Genomic DNA, 17261 nt, shown 5'->3' with positions numbered 1-17261 from the left:
TTGACATCTTTTTGAAGTCATCGCTTCGAGGTACTGCATCTCGCAGCTGCCTTCAAACAACGAAGCTGGCCGCTGCTGAGAGCGTCATCATAATGGATTTTGGTTTCAATATAGTGCTCGCGGGTGTCGCAAGCTTGTACCTTATTGATGAGAAGCATGTGAAAAGTGTAGTTGGAGATGAGCGGACGTGTAAGTGCGTTGATTGATAAAAAGACGTAGAAGGGGCGAATGCATAGCATTTTCGTTTCATGAAAAAAGTATTTATGTCAAAGACCGCGAGTCAAGAAAGACTACCGCATTAGGTACAGGCAGAGTGCTAATGAACGATTTGATATAGACTTAAACTCGCAGTCCTTCCGCTTTCTTCGCCAAAATCTCTTCAACCTCTTTGGCATGTTTGGAGAAATTGTCCACGAGATCATCCCACATTTTCGGCTCGTGCTCGTGCCTCTTGTCGCTGTTCCAGGCATAGTCTGTAATTGTGAATGGCCGACTGGACTCGAACATGAAGGCAATTGATGCCTCTGAAAGCCGCATCACAGGTGGCGGATTCTCGGTGGCAGCTTTGAATTGCTCGTACGCTACACCATGAGGGACCACTGACCATATAGTTAGTACTTTATGCAAACAACAGAACTATCGCGACGGCTACTCACTTGAACACTCAAAAGAAATGCTTCCGGGATTGAAGGCGTCCGAGCGGCCACCATATTCACCATAGATCAGGCCCATCAGTTCGGAGGCAGCATTGCGGTGATAGTAAGGTGGCCGGTAAGTGTCTACATTTATTAGCATGCCGACGGCATGTCTTTGCGTTTGTGGATAGCAGCAACTTACGAGACGCTACGTCCCATCGGGGAGAGAAGATCAGCAGATCGGCCAAAGGCGCTGTCAGGTCGCGGGATTTGGCTGTGAGTACACAGAAAATGGATGGATCGATATGATCGACTGAGATTGAGCCGACATTGACGAATTTTGTCAAGTCATACTTGTATGGAACCTATTGATGTAGGGTCAGCTTCGCCTTCTCTACTGAAAACCACGAGGAATGACACATACATAGTTACCATGCCAGGCAACAACATCAAAAGGACTGTGATTCTGCGTGCTCTTGAAGAATTTCCCTCCAAGCTTGTAGATGATCTCCCAGGGCTCCTGAGAAATCTCATACTTTGCATGGGGAGCAAGGAAATCTCGAGCGTTAGCCAAACCATTTGCTCCGAGCGGTCCTAGTTCGGGCAGCTCAAAGGAAGATCCCCAAACTTCGAGTATATACCCACGAGAAGGGCCGTCAGGAAGCTCAACGCGGAAGCGAATACCACGCTGGATGATCACAATTTCTCCGGGCTGAACAAACAATGGACCAAATTCAGTCTGAATATCCAGGGCACCCTGCTGAGGAATGATGAGGAATTCGCCATCAGAATTCACAAAGGCTTTCTTCTTCATGCTGGTATTGGCCGTATAGACATGAGTAGCGAGGCCTTCGCGAAGGGTTGGGTCTCCTGATCCTGCTACAGTCTTGAGACCGGAGACAAAGTCTACCTCCTCCCCAGCGGGGATCTCAAATGGATGCCAAGCTAGCTGAGTTGGACAGACGCGCACTCGAGGGTTTATCGGCAGAAAATTCGACTCTGTGTCTTTGTTATCAGGAAGGTCTGTCTGTAGCATTATTAGCGCGAGTCCATCGCTCCAAGTGCCGTCAACGTACAAATCCCTGGTGAGCTACCGCCGGGCGAGCACGGTACAACCATGCCTTCTTGTTGCAATGCCGTGGGGCAACAAAAGCAGTCGCGGTGATCTGCTCGGCATACAGGCCGAATCTCACATTACGAGGACTGTTTTGGCCTTGTGGAATGGTACCAGGGACAGCTTCGGACACAAATCTATAGAGGTGTCTAAATCAGCAAGTTGGATGGCGACATGTAGCTGCGCACTATACATACGAGTTGCCGAAGCCAGCTTGATACTGTAGGAGTCAGTTATCACGAAGCAACGAACGAATGTAATCAGAACGTACCTCGTAAGGATCATTCCGTCTTGTGTTGAAAGAAGGAATGGTACCGTCCTTTTGAGTTTCTGCCCAGTGGAATATCTTCTGATACTCCTGGGGATCAGATAAGGAGCTTGTAGAGGCCATGCTTGCGGTTCGTAGGTAATGATCAAGTAGTGAGTCCAGAAAAACTCAATCTTCAACTGCTCCCATTGTGACCAATATCGAAGGGAAACACKAAGCCTGAAATACCCTTTCTATTCTGATGGGTCGACGAAACGGCTGAATATAGAGTTAACCCTATAATTTGTCGGACACGTCCTCATCCGAATTCCTGAGTACGAAGGAATACGGGAATGATCCTTTGGCTTCTGATGGTGACGGCGTCAGCCCATTTGAGGGCATTTGACCCAGATTCCATACAAATCGGCATGTTGGAGAGGCCTTGCGTTGCCGAGGCCAAGTAGAGTGGAGCTTGGGGAGGGGTATCGTGGGCGGAGCGATGTCCGTCATCTTTCTGCTTTGATCGTATGGTTTGCCAAACCCCACATGAGTAAGTTGTGAGTAATGCGGAGAGATGATCCTTTCGTGAACTACAGTTGTTCATGGTCGGGATTGAGTCTGTATGGGAATTGCCGAGGAAGGAGGATTTCCGGGGGGGAAAGAAGGTCAGCCGACAACGCTTGGTCTCTAACGGCGTAGGGCTGTGCTCAGTTTGATTTACCCCAACTTTAGTCTCTACTTCGTCTATCTACTTTCCGACCTTCTTACGGAGCATGATCCTTGCAGATGGAACTTTCATTAATTTAGGCTGTGTGCCTTGCCTCGAGGACCCGTATCAATTCAGCAGGCTGATTCTGCCTGCTGTCAACGCAAAAACTATTGGGAGGTAAGCTTCGATGCCAGCCTCTCGCAGAACCTTGAGGTGTTCTACTCGTCGCCGAGACGCAAATTGCGCCTCGGTAATCTCCCTACACTCTCCCATGGGCCCATAGGCGAATCGTCGGTCTTCAGACCACGGAGATATGCCGTTGACGAACCGTATCCAACGCTTCCGCATCTCCTGGCCTACTTCATTTGCCGCGGGATTGAAGGAGAGATCGAGTCCTCCAAAAAGAAACAGGAGGTCGACTGCGTGGTGAGACCGACTGGAGGACTGCCATGGATTTGGTTGGTCAACCACGTATCTGAAAACGTGTTTGTTCGCAGCCTTGAGCTTTTCCGCGACGAGCTCAACAGGGAGGGTGTATCGGGTGTCATTGACGAAATCTAGCGCGCCCAGTTTGCTGGCAGTAGGACGATCATGGACGACCTGGTACATCTTGCGCAGTTTTGTGCCATAGTTTTTGTCGGTCTCGAAAGCCGCAGCAATCGATGCGCCGTCGAAAGTCTCGATTCCGTTTCTCCAAATGACAGACTATAGAAGTCAGACTAGGCGAGAGGCAGTGTTAATGGGAGAAGGATGGAGAACATACCTCATATTCAGTATCACCAATCATGAGTTCCTCGACTTGTTCTGGCTTGTTCTCCCAATCCTGGAATTCGGAATCCTCCTGTATCCACATTGTATTCACATTGAACTCCTTCAACGCGCGAATTAGACAGTCAACAGATGAGCGACGCAGCGATTCCTGTCCAAACTCCTGCACCTTGCTTTCGAGTGTGTTGATGAGCGCATTGCCTCTTTCGACCGGCAACGGCGAAGAGAGGTATAGCGACCCGGATGCTAGGACAGCCCTTTGGACAGGAGGGCCGGTAATGAGATGCGCATGAACATAGACCGCTCCTGCGCTCTCTCCAGCAAGTGTGATATTATTCTGGAGTGAGAAAAGACGTTAGCATCAGGCGTCCTCAATCAGCGTTGGATCACCTACCGGATCACCCCCAAATTCTGCGATGTTCTTCAGAACCCAGTCAATGGCCAACCTTTGGTCCTTTATCGCGAGGTTCTTCTCCTTCCCATCCCCAAAACTAAAGATATTGAGACGATAGTTGAAAGAGACGAAAACAAATGGCTGGCCCTCCTTGACAGACTCAGCAACGATCCGAGTCGGGTCTATGCGTCTTTAGGCATCAGCCGTTGAAGAAATAAGTAGCAATTCAGACATCTTACCGCAGATTTTCGATTGAGCAGAACAAAATGTAACAATTTGAGAACCACCTAAGGCACTGCCGTTAGCACAATCAATGCCTTAGCTTGGTATCCTTGCAAATCTGCCATCGTACCATATATCCAGACGAGAACAGGAAGAGGGCCGTTAATGCTAGACAGAGGAGGACTGGTAATGTCCAGATTTAGACATTCAAACTCATCCTCAGCTTCGGGCTCGATCTCGAAATCCTCCGGGATGCGCAACAAATGACGCACGTCCACATGAACCTGCGGACATTTCGGTCTTTCAACGTCAGGTTCAGTATACGGAATTGTATGTCCATAGATAACGGAAATGGCTTCCTGAGCTTAGGGACAAGACATACCCGTAATTCGTAGCATCAACAACGCCCCCGTTGAAGTTTTCCACAGGCTCAGCACGCTCGAACCGCGCCGGTATTTTGGCATACTTGATTCCGCGGAATTGGTCTACTATGACACCGTTGAAATCCCTCCTAACACCTGTAAAGAGTGCCTGAAGCCCTTCATGTTGTACTTGTGGAGCTGCCATATTCACAATGACAGAGTCAATCTGGGAGTCAGGGAGGAAGAGGAAACGTGTAAGCAGAATATGGAGCAGATAAGGTTATCGAGGTGTCTGCACTACCCATGGCCCAATTTCTTCTTTGATTTCCCTCCAGCAGCCGGTTGTTATGCTTCCCGAAGCTTGTACCTCCCATGCTGCCGAGCATGCTTGCTGTGGGGCTGCTGCGGGGATATCCACATGGGTGCTGAAATGTCGTAGCTCGGATGATGAGGACGGAATATCGGCAAGTTGGAAATTAAGACATTTGGTTCTCAGGATATGGTAGAAAAACAAATTCGTCTTGAAGTCCGAAGCGCATGTAGAAGCTGTTGGTAGCTGTTGGTAAATATTGGTTGCTGGGGTGTATTGGTGAAAGGATCTTAGTTCCCAATGGCTGCATACTACTGATCTTCTGATACTGAATCACCAACGAATTGTTTCTTCCTTTATGATGTGAGATTTTCCTAATTAGGATATTATATTATATATACAGTTTTGAGGTTGCTCGAGAATATGTCCGCGTTCTGCACAGCCTATCCAGCTGCTTCGGCAACCTGACTCTCAGCATGCCGCTCTGTAGGTTTCCATATACGGCCACCCAGAAAAAGCAAGATAGGAATAGCAGACACGCCCATCAGCAGACCTATGACCCAGGACATCGTGCCCCAGCCAGCGCTTTGTCGGATAAACCCAGCCAGGAATGGACCGACCATCGACCCAGCAGCAAAAGCAGAATTGAGGATACCGTACGCAAGTGCCATTGCGCCTCCTTTGCCGAAGACGCCTGGTGACTCTGCTTCTTTCTCCTGGACAACGTATGAGGCCTCCACAAAGAGCGGGGGGAGCACGAAGGCCAGGCAGAGCCCGATCAGAGCCAACAGCACACAGAGCACCACTTTTTGACTCATAGAATTTGTTGTGACGAGTCGGAGAAGAACGAACAATGGGACTGTAGTGAGCAATGCTCCACTAACCACAAAGCGCCGAGCTTGGGGGAACTTGTCGTTGATGTACCCGAAGAACGGATCCAGAAGATGAGGCACCGACACTGGAATGAAGATCAGTCCTTGAGCTGTCTGTTTCCACCCGAATGTATCCTGAACGAAAAGAGGAAGGACGCTATCGAGAGATGTCAACGCAACCGACACAATAAAATAAGCCCATAGCGCGACAAGCATTCGGTCTGAGGACAACAGGGTGGCAACAGCGCCGAAACGTCTCTTGCGAGGCATTTGTTGGTTTGGATCCCCAATTGCACCGCTTCGCGGTGTCGAGTTCGATGCTGTGTCATGCTCGCTGCCGCACTCATCAGTCGGGTAAGGAAGAGACGCACGTCCATCCGTAGGTTGCTTCTCCATTGGATTGTCCACCGGTTCTGTGGAAATCCTTTCAGTGTGAAGCCACTTCAGGGCATCTTTCTTCTCGATCAAGACAATTCGCAGGAATATGTCTAAGCCAATTATACCGAATGCGAGACCGAAAACAGCATAGTAGCCTCCGTTCTCATATAAAACACCCCCAAGGAGGGGCCCTGTCATTGTACCGAGTGTGATGCCCATTGCCGCATATCCCATTGCCTCGCCCAGAGCCTCCTTTTCTATCGTGTCGACTAGCAGGGCTAGTCCGACTGTCCAAACAATAGCCGCAGACATCCCTTGAAATAAACGGCCAGCAATCCAGAGGCCGAGGGTAGTGCCTACACAGAGCAATGCCGTAGAAGCACCCAAGGCGACCAGCCCTATCAGAAGAGGCCATCGCCTAGACTCTATTCGATCTGCCAAGTAGCCGGAAATAGCTGTATTGAACGAGGACGGTGAGTAAGGTTGTTCGGTATAGCCGGTGGCGGAGGATGGTCAAACTCACGGGAAGCTGCCAACAGTGCGGCGCCGTACAGGGCTAATAAGATCGATGTCCATGATTGTTCTGATAGCGAAAGGTTAAGAACAGAATCACAGGAAGCAAATATCAACACATCTCAAGAGGGCGCGTACCATCATCCTCAGATAAGCCAACTCTCTCATGCAATGCAGTAGGGGTCACAGGGACGATCTATATCACGTTAAACTCTTGAACATAATGCATTAGACGATAGCAAACGATAGCTTAAGGCAGGGGGTCAACTTACAAGCCCATATAGCAGGATATCCTGACATAACTGGTTTTAGCATGTTTTCTTCCGAGGACACCATCCCTTGTTGCCAACTTACAGTGAATGTTGCGAAAGAGACCACAAATATGACGAAGGCTTTGGACGACCTTAGCTCGAGGAGAATCGGTCTTTTAGGTTCCTCCTGATTTTTTAACTGCAGGCCGCCTAGGACCATAGCGAAGATGGGTATCAATCTAAGCTAAACCGCTGAGATGTCATGCGGGCACTCGAGCAACAGGGGTCACGAAATGAAATTGATGGGCACAGAATCCTAGAGCAACCGAACTATCCATGGAGACATACGTCAGAGGCACATAACGAAGAATTCGGAAGTGATAAATATTTTGTGAGAGGATTTGAGCATCAAAAATCTAGGCGATGATTCAATAGCCGCTGGCTCGGGCTCCTCGGGCCCCGAGAAGGGATGGATCCTGCCGCATTAAGGAATTCAGGTTGGCGGATCGTCAACCACGAAACATAATATTGGGCTATCTGCCAGTATCTACATACGGATTGACTCGAAATACACGCAAACGTGCCTAAGTTAAAAACCAAATAAAAACCAGCGGTGGAATAATACTTGTCCCTTGACGACTATATACATCACACTGTACTGTGTCATGACCTCGGGCTACAGTGTTCTGAACAAAGCAAGTACCTTTGCCAACTCGTCCAGCGACACTTGGTCATCGTGGTCGAAGAGAACACTTCTTCGCAAACTTCCCTCATTGTGCGGCCCATTCACTTGCCCAACGTTGGGTGCAGGACCGTAGACTCGGGCTGTGAAGCTAGCTTCTACATCATTTTGGGCAACAGCAGGCCATGGCTTCACGCCATGGCAGAATTTGAAGAAGTCCTCGGCGAAGGTGATTGCAATTTGCTCCTGGTCTGGCCCCATAAACTCTCGAAAATTCTGGAACAGGTAGGCTAAGTCAAGGATATGACTCGCTCGATCTTTCCAAGGTCCGTCCCATGGGTTCCCTTCGTTGAAGTGATAGACGTATACATTGTTTTTCCAGCCCTTTGCAAACGTCAGAACCGGAGCAAAGAAAGCAATGTCGTTTATGTAGTTGAGAACAGCCGGGAAGGCCTCGTCGTCTGTCATGTCCTTTGTGATGTTGTACTTGTCCAGGATTTGTTGCGCAACATCCGATTTTGACGGAAGTATGGTGTTCAGTGCGGTAACAAACTTGCTTGCACAGTCTTTCTTCGTATGCGACATCAAAAACGCCATGATGCTAGCCTGGAAGGAGGGAGAGTCGCGGTCAGTAGACTATTTGAAAGCCGTTAATGGCGACTTACATCCATCTGGGCGTCGCCAATCATTAGATCTTCGCACCACTGCTTTCCGCGGGGAAAGTTTGAGCCTTTATCAGCTACCTTCGCATAGGTAACCGCCGAGGACACAATGTCCCCATCAATGGCAGGAACTGCTAGAACGGCTGGAGGGATTTTGGCAACCAAGTCCTCACCCGGTGTTTCCAAAAGAGTCTTGATTCGTTCTCCTGAACTAGCATCGGCCAGTCCTAATGTCGCAATGGCTTGCTGGTAGTTCTGCTCGTGTAAATCATAAGGCAAGGGCTGGATGAGTAGACAGGTACCACTCATCACAATAGCCCTCTTAAAGAGTTGCTCGTCAGAGTCGAGGTGATACGTTACACACGCTAGCAAAAGTTCAGTATGCCTGTAAAGTGACGGCAAACAATGATGAGCCAGACATACCTCCTCCAGCGCTCATCCCGGCGAGTGTCACATTACCAGGATCTCCACCGAAATCGGCAATGTGTTTTTGCACCCATCTCATAGCCACTTTCTGATCCCTGAGCCCGTTGTTGGCGTTGTACCCAGCCCGTCGAAGTTCATCAGAAGTAAGAAAGCCCAATGCGCCGAGACGATAACTGTTTAGAGTGAGTTCTTGCCCATGTCGCGTCAGGGTAGTGACCTTACTTCATAGAAACCGCCACTATGGGTAATTTTTTTTCAACGGATAACTTGACGAACCGTGCGCCATCGAATTGTGGCCAGGAGTTAGCTCCAAGCACCAGCCCTCCGCCGTGAATGAAGAGAAAGACTGGATGATTGGAGGTCCCTGTTGTGCCCGCCGGGACGGTGATATTCAGGTTGAGACAGTTCAAGTCCGATTGAGGAAGCTCTTTCTTTGGAAGGGTATGTTGAATGTGGCCAAGCTCAAAGTCACACCCGAACAAAGGAGACAAAGCAGTTGGACTAGGATTCCTTGCATTAGTTCACTGGCATGTGGCATATTTCCTGACCACCCTTACCCATCCTTGCTCGCGTCCAGGATACTACCTTCACGCTGCTCTATGAGTTCCGCGTCTCCGAGTCTGTCTTTGAGAGTAGCGTATTGAATGCCCAGAAACTGACTCACACCGTCATGACTCTTGCCTCGAACTTCACCCAGAAATCTTGTCTGAAGAATAGTGTCCATTGTAGTGGATCCTTCCCCCTCAGTGCAAGTCGCGAAGACAGCAGATGGATGCGGGGAATTGCAGAAGAGAGGTCAACATCCAGGGCACTTGTCCATGGCTTTTGAACAGCCTCTCTGTACGGCTCCCGATTGCTAGTTCTCCATACTTCGGTAATAAACTCACCCAGTAATATGCCGGATTTAACTCTATGAGCTTGACTGTCAAGTTGTCAACAAGGCCGAGGGGTAATTCCGAATTATACGGTTTCTTCCACGACTCCGTTCCCCATTTCGTGGGTGGGTCGTTTTGGCTCCATGCGCGGTAGAGATGAGAATGGGCTCACTAAATGGCTCCGCTGAAGCGAAGAGTTGTGTGAGACATCCTCCAAAGGCATCCTTCAAGCCGAGCCGAAATCCAGTTGTTGACGCTGTGAAATTGAGGACCCAGCGGCCAGAACTTTCATCGGATATCCTCCATCATCAGGGCCATTGCCCCGCAATTCCCCCACATGAAAATGCCGAGGACGCCATAGAACGAAGAGATAAAGTTTTTGTATCGCTGAGGGTTTTGATTGGAAGATGTGCAAGTATTGAGCCAATTCCATTCAATACTAGGTGTACAGACAGAAAACTAAAATTGTTGTAGTGCAGAGGATGTGTTGACGTCTATTACTCCAGTAACCAGCTGAGGTAATGATGCCTTATCCTACGAAGACAGTGAATATACGAGGAGAAAGGGAATATAGGCTCTTCCCAGTCGCGCCTCCACACTACATAGCGATTCTACATCCGCAAGAAGGTAATAGGAAACGCGATTTCAAGAATTGGGAAGCTTAGCCTCTTCATTATGATCATGATTGAAAATTCATGCTGTAGCCACCAGTCTTAGGATCTTGGACGAATTTAAAATTATCCGTTGACAATCCAAATGGCTTGAGGATGCCGTTTCCCAGCTGCGTGGAGAGTTAGCCGTGCTTCAACAGCGTCAGCATGGAAGAGTTGTCGACTCACATCCTTCAGTTTACTCATCATCTCTGCCGTCTCCTTCTCCCGTGCCTGATTTATCCTCCCGGGCAACTCGCGAAGAGCCTTCTGCACAACCCGCCTATCGTCTGCAGGTAGGTTATCCATCCCGGCAAGCACTTTGTAGTCCTCTTCGGCGCCTTGTAAATTTCCCCAGCCGCCGAGCTGGCTCTTCGCTCGCGCACGCCTCATAAGCGCCTTTGCCCGAATCCGCATCACGTCGTTCTTTTTCTCGTCCATTCTCTGTAACCGTTTGAGCTCCTCCTCCTCTGCCTCTTCGTTTTCACCTGAAATCTCAACCACGGCGTCTGTCTGTTCTGACGGTTGAGGGTTTCGTTTCTCTTGGTCTTCGCCCAGGTTCTGTTGTGGAGACAGCGGGATAATGTTTTCCAGACGATCAAGACAGACAGTTGCGGATTCGACGGATGCCTTCCAGTCTTCCAGCTTCAGGTAGCATGCGGCCATGTTGCTTCGAAGAACGGCAACTTCATAGTCAAGGTAATTGGGACACGAGGCAAGGGCACGGTCATAGCAGGAAATAGCCTGATCATAGCAGGCAGCAGTAAACAGTTTGTTGGCTTCTGACTTGATCTCGTGAGATTCTTTCAAGAGGCGCTGTTAGGATGGTCGATATGAGCATCAGCAACTGTTTCTGAGGACGACAATCAAAAACTCACAGCTTCTTCCTCTACGGGGAACCGTGCATCATGGAAGACATCTTCGCTCTCGCTATCAGACCCAGGGTCGGGTTTTTGTGGATTCTTGTTTAACTTTTCTGTAGTCATGCTGCCTCAAGAGCATTAAAGCGAATGGAAGCTCCTGAGATCGCCGCTTCGAAGCTTGAGTGGGTAGGTACGGAGTAGTTATCGATAATCGGGAGGCCCGTCGGACAACCGGACTCGATCCCGACCGTACCCCTCGATGGTAAAGCGGCATGAAAGAAATTCCTGATTGGGTTACATTCAAGCCGATTGACATGAGAGTGTGGAGTAGCCTTATCTGAGCGTCTTTAAACAACAATTGAAGATCTGATCCTCCTGTCACTCTGCATTATCCCTTTCGTCTGTGAAACGATTACTTCACCATGACCAAAAGCGCATCCGAGTAAGTTCTCAGGTCCAGATTCATTCAATCTATGCCCATGGAAGTTCCACCCTGCTGACTGCCCCTCTCTAACAGATTTCCCCGCGTGCGGGCATGTCTCTTTGATATGGATGGATTGCTCATTGACTCAGAGGACAAATACACGGAGATCACGAATGCAATCCTCCAGGAGTTCGGAAAGCCAATACTCCCTTGGGAAATCAAGGCTCAATTGCAGGGTCGACCACAGCCTGAGGTGAGTACTTCCCGGCATCTTCACTCCACTCAGTCATTGAGACTTGAAGGGTTCGTCTCAACGCTGTTATGTGCTGTCCTAACCCTCTATCGTATAGGCAAGCAAGATTTTCCACCATTGGGCTCAACTCCCTATCAGCCATGAGGAATACGCCGCGAAGCAGGCCGCCCTGCAAGCCAAGTACTTCCCCCAGTCACAGCCACTGCCGGGCGTCAGAACTCTCCTGTCCAAGCTTCTCTCCACCCAGAAAACCGACCAGCCAGTCTACATCGCCCTGGCAACATCATCGCATAGCAAGAATTTCAAACTGAAGACCGACCATCTGCAGGATCTGTTCTCCGCTTTCCCCGAGTCTCAGCGCGTCCTAGGTGACGATCCTCGAATTGGTAAGGGAAGAGGAAAGCCGCTACCGGATATCTACCTGCTCGCTCTTGAGACGATCAACGAGGGCTTGCGGCAGCGAGGAGAATCCGAGATCAGGCCCGAAGAGTGTCTTGTGTTTGAGGATGCGGTTCCTGGTGTCGAGGCGGGACGCCGAGCTGGGATGCGGGTAATCTGGTGTCCTCACCCGGGCCTACTAGGGGCTTACAAGGGCAGAGAAGCGGAGGTACTGGCTGGGCTGACGGGTGAACATAAAGAAGAGGAGAAGTCCGCCCCGGAGAAGGAGGCGGAGGAGTTGGTGGCGTGGAGAACTCAAGGCGCCGGTAGACCTGGCGAAATTGACGATGGATGGGGAGAGTTGGTGTCGACTTTGGAAGACTTTCCTTACGACAAGTACGGTATTCGTCCTGCGTAGCCTTGTGTATTCTCTCTAGTTACAGTTCCATTCTCATATTGTACATGAAGCGATGAATATGTCAATAGCAAACCAGCATATCAGCAACGATTGATCAATCAAAGGATTAGTGCATTGATGAGCATAACTCTCCGTTCAGAGCCGTGCGTAGCAAAGCCTGCGCATCAAGCCGGAATAGAACTTTTGTACCACAGGTAACAAGAAAAGGCCAGCCAACGAACAGGTCATCTATTGGATGCACAAAGTGGTTGATGGCTGCGTTTCGAAACAAGCAGCTAGAATCCATAGCGTACTAAGTACGTGGTGCAAAAACAAGAGGGATTCGAACGATCAGACGCACGTGGAAATGGATGGATATCTTCGTCAACGCCAGGGAGGATATCAAAATGCGGTCTTGACAGTGCAGTAACAGTAGGCAACGAGCAAACAGAGATAACCCCAAACTCCAAATGCCAAAAATGACTTAATGTCATCACGTTCATTTTCCGGGGGGATCAAATTCAGCGGACTGAGATTCTGATGTAGTGCACAAGAGCACAACCAAGGAAACTAGATTGCGTTCGCTTTCAAACAAGGGTATCACATCCTAAGCTGCGAATAGAATGCCGACGATAAACACTGAGCCAGACACCAGTAAGAGATGAATTGCACCGAAGCAGCCAGTAGATGAAAGAAACAAGGTTCATGAAAGATGATAAAGTGATACTAAAGTGATCGCAAGCCCCAGGCGCCTCGCCAGTTCGATGAAAAGCATTGTGATGCAAATGTAATAGACGATGTACGTGGTTTTAGTAAAGTCGAATGCATTGAAAAAGCAAGAATGACTGGAAGCTGAATCATTCTTTGATCTAACGACGTCTCTTGGTAGGAGGGCAGTCTTCATCAGCGCCAGTTTCGGTTGATCCTCGCTTGCGGCCGCGCGTTTGGTTGTTTGGCGGCAGATGGTTCGATCCCATAGTTCTCGAAACGACAGGATTCAGGCCGGCCATTGAACTGGAAGTCGAAGTCGGCTGACGATAAGTTGGCAGTTGAAGGGGGTGTTGAGGCGGTGGCGGCATCTCCATACCCGTACCCATGCTTGCTGCCCACAGATAAGGATCCATCGATGACGTGTGAGAATTCTGAGTGCGAGAATTCGGAGCAGCGGTTGCATTGAATTCAGGAGATATGGTGAGCTGGTCATATCCGGAGTGTGATCCATAGGGATGACAAGGGGCGGTCAGCGCCTGATCCACGGGGAACATGTTCACTATGTTGCTCATGCTTGGATGAAGTCCACTGGTGTTTGTAGGATGGAATTGTCCGGTATTGATTGTGCGTTGGATTTGGCCGGTATTGGACACGCCGGAAATAATGTTGTTGTATCCGGTATGGGACACGCCATGGCGCTGTCCTGGATAGGTCATGCCTTGGTTGTGTCCGGTACTGTTCTGGCCTTGCATGGAATAACCCTGCGAGTAGCTTGACTGTCCGCGTGCCGACGAGGCATACGATGGACCACGCTGGCCTGAAGTGTCTTGATGCTGGACAGTGGCAGTTTTCTGAAAGCCAAATCCGGCCTTCTCGGCGTCCTCGACTTCATGGGCTTCATCAGCAGAATCTCCGCCGACTGGCGGTTCTGCCTCAGCCTCCGCCTCAGCCTTTCCCTTCGCCTTTCCTTTCGCCTTTCCTTTTGCCTTTCCCTTCGCCTTTCCCTTCCCCTCCGCCTTTGCCTTCGCCGCCTCTTTCTCCGCCGTGACGGCCCTTCCGGTCTTGATATGCCCTCCTTTGGTTTCGTTGACAATAACGTTTGCGCGGCAGCGGACCAGACACTCCAGCGGGGTGTCCACAAATTCGCGGATGTATTTGGCACCGTAGTCTAACATCCGCTTGCAGGTGGACTTGTTGACATGAAAGATCCGGACAATGGCCGCAGCCCTGTCCGGGAAGGAAAGTAACGCCCCGGTTCTGGCGGGATCTTTCGTCCTCTTTTTTTCCTCTTCGTCCTCCTCGTCCTCCTCATTCTCCTTGGGTCCTTTATTTTCCCCCTTCTTCTCTTTTGGAGGGGGTAGCGGCATTGTGCGATGATATTCAATCATCGTCTCCTATTCAAGTATCAGTAAAGTGTTGAAAGGCATACTGCCACAGAGACTTACGAGAATGTTCCAACAAGCGACCTCGATTTCCACAGGTTTTCTTCGTATAATGTTCTTCCACACAAGTATGGTTTTTTCCTTGTCATCGACGTCCTTGAGGTTCATCATTGCCCGCAGAAAAGAGTTCACAATCGCGACCTTTTGGGCCTGCGAGACAACCAAATCCGGGTCGCGGCCAGGTCCTTTGGGAGAGGGGATCGCAGTCATCGCCTCTTCCAAGGACGCGAATCTGGTTTGTATTTCGGTGGTCTGTAGTTCTGGGCTGCTCCACTCGGGGTTCATGAGAGCATGAGAGGTTGGTAATCCGGGTATTGTAGCGATTTGCGGAAATAGTTTGTCGACGACTGTCGGTTTCTTACGTCTGTCAGCAGCTGAATCAGACGAGGCTTGCTCCGATAAGGCCTGGTGTGCCTCGCTGCTATGATGACCATTGGAAGGGGCCGCGGAGACCATGGATGCATGTGGGCTTTGAGGTGCCTGGCCCTGGGCAGGTCTCGCAGAATTAACTGGTTGGGGTTGAATTTGCTGCTGCTCGTTTGCAATATCCCGCGCAGGAGGTTCCTGGCCTTGGTCAACCTGATTGCGAGCCGCAGCGGAGCTCAAAGATCGATGTTGCGAATGTTGCACGGTTGGGGGCCGGTGTGCCTGGTTCTTCGTAGGATGATCGAGAACAGCCAAACCATTTGATCGTTGTTGGGACTCATCTTGCATGGATGAATTAGTAACACCTTGGCTGCCGGAGGGATACGCCAGCTGTGTCTCCTGGCTGTCAGCAGGGGTTCCGTATGCCTCTTCGGCATTGTGAGCCGGATGAGTGGTCATGTTGGCAAAATCCGAATTGGGAACAATGTTCTGAATCGATGCGGTGAGAGCAGGGTCAATAAGTTCCTCAAGATTTGCCTCGGGAGGAGTGCTGTCACCCGAATTCTTTTGGGACGAGGACTGTGCTTCGGACGTTTCGTCTTTCTCTGCGGATAAGTCCGAATGAATTGGCTCGCTCCTAGCACTGTCGATAAAGGTCATTAGAAGTCCACTGTGATAGGAAGGATTGACGAGAACGAAAACATACCAGTTTTGGCCTTGATTGCCATTTCTTCTTCTGCCACCATCCGATTGTTTGGCAAGGGGAGGAGTGGTTTTCTTTGCAGGTTCTTCGACAGCTTGAACGTAGGCTTGAGCGACGGGAGTGCCAGCATCGAGGCCTTCGGATGTGTGTCTCTCCATCATCTCCACGTCGTGATGAGCATCAGATGTGCCACCAGTGCAAGCATAGTCTGTATCCTTGTGGGTTTCGACCTTGGAACTGCCAACACCGATGGACTCGACTAAGACATCGTGGTGCTGAGCAGAGGGATTGCCATAACTGGAAATGTCGTCCGTCTGTTCGTGGTCTTGAGCATTGGAGCTGCCAACGTCATGATGCGCAGTTCCTCGTCCAATGTGATGGGCTCTGGGTATGTTGTTGTGATGCTTGATAGGGGATTCCTCAAGAACAGAATTGATACTAGGAGGAATGGGAGACTGGATGATATTTCCCCAGATATCAGCATCGAGTTGACCCTTGCTGCGAGTCTCAACTGCCCTTTCGAAGATTCCAGCGTACTGGCTCTCGTCGCCATGGTCATCAGCTAGACGTTGGATGTTTCCATAGCCACGGGCATTGTGAGTAGGGATGAGGTTGTGGCGTTCGAACAAGACATTTGCTCCGTGCTCACGCAAATCTCTGTATGTTTTATCGAATGTCTCCCAGTCAAAGTCTTCAGGAACATGAGTGGGCAGCTTGTCAAATGATGTGTCATCTGGATCGAAGAAAGCATTGTCAAAGTGGGATCCTTGCTCCTGCTCACCCTGCAGGGCAGTTTCGGCGTGCTGATGAGAAACCGGCCTAGTGTGACCGGCGTTAGAGGATATTAAGCATAGACGACTTGCCAAAGACTTACGCAAGTCCTTCCATAGACGTAGGAGAGACTGACAGAGAGAGCATAGTGCTCTGCATCTCGGTATGATGAGCCATAGCCTCAACAGGAGCACCAGGAAACTGAGGCGACATCCTCGCGACGATTTACTTGACAGTCAAAACAACACTCCGAAACTCGCTTGAAATTGCAAGATAGACAGTTTTTGAAGCTGTATGAGTGAAAGATAATGATTGGAAGAGACTGGGTAAGGATAAAAGGATGCGATTGGCAGATTTGAGGAAGTATGAGAGAAGAGAAATGGTTGGTAGAGTGGAAGAGAGACATGTAGAAGTGAAAGTTGGATTTGACAAGATGAGACTCGAAGGTAGAGGGAGGGAGGTTGGGTCCAGCAAGCATGAGGTGAATAACAGAGCATCAAAAACCTGAAAGTAGACGGGAGATACCGTTAACAAAGCGGAATATGCCATGTGCTTGGGGCCTGCAAACATAGTAGGGTGGGCCATGTTCCAAAAGTGGAAATAATGAGGGCAAGTTTGCAAGATTGCTACTCGAACATGCCCCAGTTCAGTGGGACACAATAGGTCTTCGAGGCATCTCGAAGCAAAACCATGCACATCACCAAGCGAGACAATTAATTCCATGGTGGTATTGGCAATGAAGTGTTGATGGCGGTCTAATTGTGCGTCTGACTGAGGCTCTGAAGACAATAGGTCATTGAGGTGCTGCGTTGCGCAACAACGCTATTGTTGAGACGCTCATGCACTGAGCAGAGGATTTCGCTCATTGAAGACTCGACCAGAA

General features: G+C 49.8%; 7 protein-coding genes across 7 annotated transcripts; 1 reads left to right on the top strand and 6 right to left on the bottom strand.

The window, feature by feature from the left end:
- Positions 1-339: 339 nt before the first annotated feature.
- Positions 340-2140, bottom strand: Asppvi_011003 (putative homogentisate 1,2-dioxygenase; the record flags this gene model as incomplete). The annotated part of the gene is made up of 7 exons (XM_043306839.1): positions 340-599; positions 657-779; positions 838-1000; positions 1060-1662; positions 1712-1886; positions 1947-1969; positions 2021-2140. 7 exons carry the CDS (start codon positions 2138-2140, stop codon positions 340-342), a joined length of 1467 nt encoding a protein of 488 aa, XP_043162774.1.
- A 691-nt stretch (positions 2141-2831) lies between these two features.
- Asppvi_011002 (putative carboxylesterase) lies at positions 2832-4656 on the bottom strand (the record flags this gene model as incomplete). The annotated part of the gene is made up of 6 exons (XM_043306838.1): positions 2832-3410; positions 3469-3810; positions 3868-4049; positions 4107-4154; positions 4220-4389; positions 4472-4656. 6 exons carry the CDS (start codon positions 4654-4656, stop codon positions 2832-2834), a joined length of 1506 nt encoding a protein of 501 aa, XP_043162773.1.
- Positions 4657-5204: 548 nt separating this feature from the next.
- Asppvi_011001 (MFS transporter) lies at positions 5205-6995 on the bottom strand (the record flags this gene model as incomplete). Its single annotated transcript, XM_043306837.1, has 5 exons — positions 5205-6466; positions 6535-6594; positions 6663-6720; positions 6797-6817; positions 6879-6995. The coding sequence occupies 5 exons, from the start codon at positions 6993-6995 to the stop codon at positions 5205-5207; spliced, it is 1518 nt and encodes a 505-aa protein (XP_043162772.1).
- A 456-nt stretch (positions 6996-7451) lies between these two features.
- Asppvi_011000 (putative carboxylesterase) lies at positions 7452-9269 on the bottom strand (the record flags this gene model as incomplete). Its single annotated transcript, XM_043306836.1, has 5 exons — positions 7452-8063; positions 8123-8484; positions 8543-8718; positions 8822-9046; positions 9103-9269. 5 exons carry the CDS (start codon positions 9267-9269, stop codon positions 7452-7454), a joined length of 1542 nt encoding a protein of 513 aa, XP_043162771.1.
- Positions 9270-10099: 830 nt separating this feature from the next.
- On the bottom strand, positions 10100-11056 carry Asppvi_010999 (uncharacterized protein; the record flags this gene model as incomplete). Its single annotated transcript, XM_043306835.1, has 3 exons — positions 10100-10201; positions 10260-10886; positions 10949-11056. 3 exons carry the CDS (start codon positions 11054-11056, stop codon positions 10100-10102), a joined length of 837 nt encoding a protein of 278 aa, XP_043162770.1.
- Positions 11057-11355: 299 nt separating this feature from the next.
- Positions 11356-12406, top strand: Asppvi_010998 (haloacid dehalogenase superfamily protein; the record flags this gene model as incomplete). The annotated part of the gene is made up of 3 exons (XM_043306834.1): positions 11356-11375; positions 11451-11610; positions 11708-12406. 3 exons carry the CDS (start codon positions 11356-11358, stop codon positions 12404-12406), a joined length of 879 nt encoding a protein of 292 aa, XP_043162769.1.
- An 848-nt stretch (positions 12407-13254) lies between these two features.
- Asppvi_010997 (uncharacterized protein) lies at positions 13255-16591 on the bottom strand (the record flags this gene model as incomplete). The annotated part of the gene is made up of 4 exons (XM_043306833.1): positions 13255-14490; positions 14542-15547; positions 15611-16426; positions 16482-16591. 4 exons carry the CDS (start codon positions 16589-16591, stop codon positions 13255-13257), a joined length of 3168 nt encoding a protein of 1055 aa, XP_043162768.1.
- Positions 16592-17261: the final 670 nt, after the last annotated feature.

This window comes from Aspergillus pseudoviridinutans, assembly GCF_018340605.1.
Source record: "Aspergillus pseudoviridinutans IFM 55266 DNA, scaffold_9, whole genome shotgun sequence".
Classification (NCBI taxonomy): Eukaryota; Fungi; Ascomycota; class Eurotiomycetes; order Eurotiales; family Aspergillaceae; genus Aspergillus; species Aspergillus pseudoviridinutans.
This window is presented reverse-complemented; position numbering and strand designations above follow the sequence as displayed.